This window comes from Sinocyclocheilus rhinocerous, unplaced genomic scaffold, assembly GCF_001515625.1.
Source record: "Sinocyclocheilus rhinocerous isolate Xijiao unplaced genomic scaffold, SAMN03320098_v1.1 scaffold914, whole genome shotgun sequence".
NCBI classification, from domain to species: domain Eukaryota; kingdom Metazoa; phylum Chordata; class Actinopteri; order Cypriniformes; family Cyprinidae; genus Sinocyclocheilus; species Sinocyclocheilus rhinocerous.
This window is the reverse complement of record NW_015629521.1, coordinates 868,407-873,171: the sequence shown is the minus strand read 5'-3', so window position 1 is coordinate 873,171 and position 4,765 is coordinate 868,407. Positions and strand designations below refer to the sequence as shown.

At 36.8% G+C, this 4,765-nt stretch overlaps 1 protein-coding gene across 2 annotated transcripts in view; it reads left to right on the top strand.

Moving 5' to 3' along the window:
* plod2 (procollagen-lysine, 2-oxoglutarate 5-dioxygenase 2) overlaps positions 1-4,759 on the top strand; it is a 46,040-nt gene extending 41,281 nt beyond the window's left edge. For both annotated transcript variants that reach the window (XM_016551132.1, XM_016551131.1), the window contains 4 exons: positions 1,248-1,352; positions 1,834-1,980; positions 3,320-3,445; positions 3,537-4,759. In XM_016551132.1, the coding sequence (XP_016406618.1) occupies positions 1,248-1,352; positions 1,834-1,980; positions 3,320-3,445; positions 3,537-3,692 (534 nt within the window). In that variant the 3' untranslated portion in view covers positions 3,693-4,759. The remainder of the gene's footprint in view (positions 1-1,247; positions 1,353-1,833; positions 1,981-3,319; positions 3,446-3,536) is intronic.
* The last annotated feature ends 6 nt before the right edge of the window (positions 4,760-4,765 follow it).

Sequence of the window (4,765 nt, the reverse complement as noted above, 5' to 3'; positions counted from 1 at the left end):
GGATCTCAGACTTCTGGAGGGGATGTAGATTCGTAGTAGTGAGTGGAAGTAGGCGGGTGCTGAGCCTGTGGCTGTTCTATATGCAAGCATCAATGTCTTGAACTTGATGCTAGCCGCAACCGGTAGCCTGTTGTAGGAGATAAAGAGAGGTGTAACATGGGCTATTTTGGGCTCGTTGAAGACCAGTCGGGCCACTGCATTCTGAATCATTTGTAGAGGTTTGATTGTGCTTGATGGAAGTTCAGCCAGAAGAGCATTGAAGTACTATGTGTTGTTGGTAAAGAAGTGGAAGGAAAATCCATGGGTCCATGATGGGTCCAAGAAATGTTGTGTATATTGAGAAAAAGAAGAGGCAAAGCACTGATCATTGAATCACCACTGTGGTTTCTTTGATGTAACTTAAATACAGTTATCTTCCATGATACCGTAAAGCAGCGTTCTCCAACCCTGCTCCTGGAGAGCTACCATCCTGCAGATTTAAGGTCCTACCCAATCAAACACACCTGAATGAGCTAATCAAGGTGTTTGGGTTTAGTTGATAATTTCAGGCTGGGTTTTGGAGCAGGGCTGGAACTGAAGTCTGCAGGATGGTAGCTGTCCAGGAGCAGGGTAGAAGATCCCATTCTCTAAAGTCTAGTTTGCCTTTTTTGAGACTGTAAATCCACAAATCTTCCAATCAATCAGGAAGGTAGCTCTCCAGGAGTTGGAGATCCCTGCCCTAAAGAATCTACATGGGAGGCAGTATTCAAACCAATGGTTTCCAATGTTTCCAGTGTTGAGAAGGTTGATTGGATGATCTGTTGATTCAGTCTCAAAAGACACAAACTAGTGCAACAGAACTAGGACAGATGATCTGGAGGTATCATCATTAATTAAGTACACTTATAATGCTAATGACGTTTAATTAATTTAGTTTGAAATGACAGTATAGACCATTCTTCATGATCTCTCTGATCCCTACATTGGCTGTTTTTGCTACTGTACCTTGTAGACTTTTGTATGCAAATGACTTCTGTTATGATTGTCAGATGAATACTGTATGAGGAAGTAAAGGAAACTATCGCTTTCCATGATGTCACCTTTGAAAAGAAAAGCATTTGTTCTTTGCATGACACTCCCATTGATGTTTGTATGATTTGGGATTATTTAGTGTGAAAGTGTGTTATGCTGGAAGAGCCAAACTTGTGCTGGGTGTTAAGGGCAAAAGTTGACCTGATGATACTAACCACCTATTTATGTTTCTGCAGCCATGCCCAGATGTTTTCTGGTTCCCTGTGCTCTCGGAGAAAGCCTGTGATGAGCTGGTGAATGAGATGGAAAATCATGGTTCATGGTCTGGTGGAAAATACAAGGTCAGATAAAACCGCCAGCCTTAAAACAGTCTGCACACTTTGTATGGGGACCGGCCATGAATGAAAAAGACTTTGAAAATGTGTAAATACAAAACAGAAACAGATTTTTAGGTAACGCTTTATTTTAAGGTGTCTTTGTTACATGTTACATGTAACTACTATTATAATAACAATAAATTATGCATAATTACCTAAGCCAAACCCTAATCCTAAACATAACCATAGTAAGTACATGTAGTTAATTAATATTACTCGGTAGTTAAATGTATAATTACACTGTAACAAGGACACCTTAAAATAAAGTGTAACTGATTTTTATTCTCAATAGACAAAAATGTGTAAATATTTAGTCAGTTACATATTTTATTTTTTTCCAGTGGAAATGACCTTTTAGTAGACTTTACATAGTAGCGCAATTGCTGATAACATTTAAGTTTTTATCATTGACTGATTGCCCAGTCATTGTGTTTTCTCTTTGCAGGACAAGCGCATCACTGGAGGCTACGAGAGTGTCCCGACAGATGACATTCATATGAAACAGATCGATTTTGATAAGGAATGGCTGCACTTTATCAGAGAATTCATCTCCCCTGTCACTCTCAAGGTCTTCTCTGGCTATTATACCAAGGTGAGCCAGTCTGTATGGGTCTGGATAGAGTCATAATGAGCTGTTATATCAGAATGTCTCTCTTCTACCTCGACCGTATCTTTTTATGAAGCATTTCACCTTTTAATGTTTGCTAGGATGAATCCCAGGAAGCCTGTAAAGAACATTGTTATATTTCACCCCCAATTTAGAATATTTTAAGATTTAGGGTCATTATAATCATTAAGATCAAACGAAGCCTTTGAATCCTTTGAGTGTGGGTACATTTATTTTATTATTTTATTATTATTTGCATTTCACTGTTTTCAATATCAACCCAGTTTGAGAATCACAGAATAATTATCCACTATCATGAATCATGGTAAATGTAAGTTTACTTTTTTCAGATTTTTTTTTTCATTGGAAAATATTTTTAAACTTTTTTTTTTTCTTCTTTTTTTCACTTTGTGGGGTGAAATATGACCCAGACATGGTCTTGATTGGCTTCTTGAAGTTCATCCATTAAGTCTTGTTAATTTGACTCATGGCTTCACACACTCAAATGCAATGACTGAATCACTGAGCTGCTAAGTAGGGCATTTTTTTTTAAAAATTTTTTACAATTTGCCCAATTTAAACTAATTTTGTATTTTGTCAGCCACCGGGATGTTTTTAGTACATTACACATCTGCATGATTTCTGAAGGTTTATTACAGCAGCCAAACAAAATACAGCTTGCTAGATGAGCTTTGTTTGGTTTTTTGGTTGACATGACTCATGGAATGAGTCAAGTCATCTTTTTCTCTGTAATTTTCAACTTTCTCTCTTGCGCTGTTCTTTTAGGAGGGCTCTGTCCACTGTTAACTGGATAAGCACTGTTAGTTCTCTGGTTGATTTGACTCATGGAATGTGAACTCTGGTTAGCACTATGAGTTATTTGAGGGTCATCCATTAAAGGGATAGTAGACCCAAAAATGTAATATATGGCATTATTCACTCACTCTTTCCAAATCCATACACTTATGTTTTCAGTAGAAATCAGAAGTAGAATTTACTGTAGAACGTTCACTAAGCTCTCTTCCATACAATGGCAGTACAAAGTGAGCAAGTCTGTTAATTAAAAGTACCATATACTCCATTTAGTCCATACTGTACCATTTCAAATCTACCAAAGCCACACAATAATATTATGTGAGGAACAAAATATCCATTTTAACTATAATCTGTCGCTGTTTGGAAAAGACCTACTTGAAGATCCTTCACCAATTGTTTGTTCCACAGAAGAAAAAGTTTAAATGAAAAAAAAAAAAACTGTAACCAATCTGTCAGATACATTTGAGAGTTGGGTTTTGATTGTGTCTCCCATTTGTTTTTCTTTCAGGGTTATGCGATTATGAACTTTGTGGTGAAGTACACTCCAAACAGACAAGCCTATCTAAGACCACATCACGATTCCTCAACATTCTCCATTAATATTGCCCTCAACAACAAGGGCTTAGATTTCCAGGCAAGTTGATACACTGGCCTTACGTTTCCTAAAATAGGTTTTAAATGCATTGTAGAATCACATGTAGTTAACTCATTTTCTTCTATTTCAGGGTGGAGGCTGTCGATTCCACAGATATAACTGTTCCATAGAGTCTCCTAGAAAAGGATGGAGCTTCATGCATCCAGGTAGACTCACCCACCTTCATGAAGGACTACCTACCACCAACGGTACACGCTACATAGCAGTGTCCTTCGTAGATCCTTAGACTCACATATAGTTCTAGTAGTTCTACACTAGGAATTTACTAGCCTTGATATGTTTGTGTAGTGTCAGCTGTTTGTCTGTTTTTACTGATTTATTCTTGGATTATGTGTTGTGTGTCTGTTTGTATTTGCTGTCTTTTGAAACATTTACTACTGTTGAGAGAAAATGCTGTTCAACAGAAGTTTAGTCAAATCTTTGGATGCATTCACACAAAACACACACACGCAGGCAGAATTTCATACATATAAACCTTGTTTCATTACTCAAAATTATATGAGAGATTTGACCATGATGTTTCTATTTGGGCAAAAAAGAAAGCAGGTGAAGTCAATAACTCTTCATTTAAACAACTTTGGTTTAGGGCGTTTAGCATCAGCACTCATTCATAATAGCTGCCTTCAAGTCCTGCTAGGAAAAAAAAAATCCTGTTTACTAGTTTGGAAATTGTAATTTTGATATGCTATGCATTTAAGTGATTCTCATTGGAATAAAATGGACGCCACATTTTTCTTATATTTTAACATTCCAATAAATACAGAAATATTTTAGTGCCATTGCAACAAAATTAAGAGCAAAGGATGCACATTATTTGTGTAATTGCACTTTATTGTTGCATTTTAATCATTCTTATGTTACTGCAGAGAATGATGCAAAATTGTGCAAGCCTGTTACCCTTATAAACCCTATAAAGTATAGCTTTCTGGCCATCTTTTGGGCTATTCTTCCTCAACAGCACATTAAATGTCTAAAAACTCAAGTTTCTGTTGGGATTCTCTAACTGATAAACCCCCAACCCAATGTGCACTCAGATGCTCTAAGCTCATAAACGCAAAGAAGATTGGTAAAAAGGAAGAGGAGCTCAAATACTGTAAAATATCTAGATTTCTACAAATTGGAGAGTTGTTGGTGTCAATGACTTCAGTGGTTCCTCCGTGTCGCAGCTGACCATGTTTTTAAAAGACATGAATCCTAATTATGATAAGAAACTATGAATATGCTGTCAACAAAGTAAGTATAATTTTGTATGTTTGCACAACAAGAAACGGCAGGATTTAAAATGAATCCTAGTAGTGT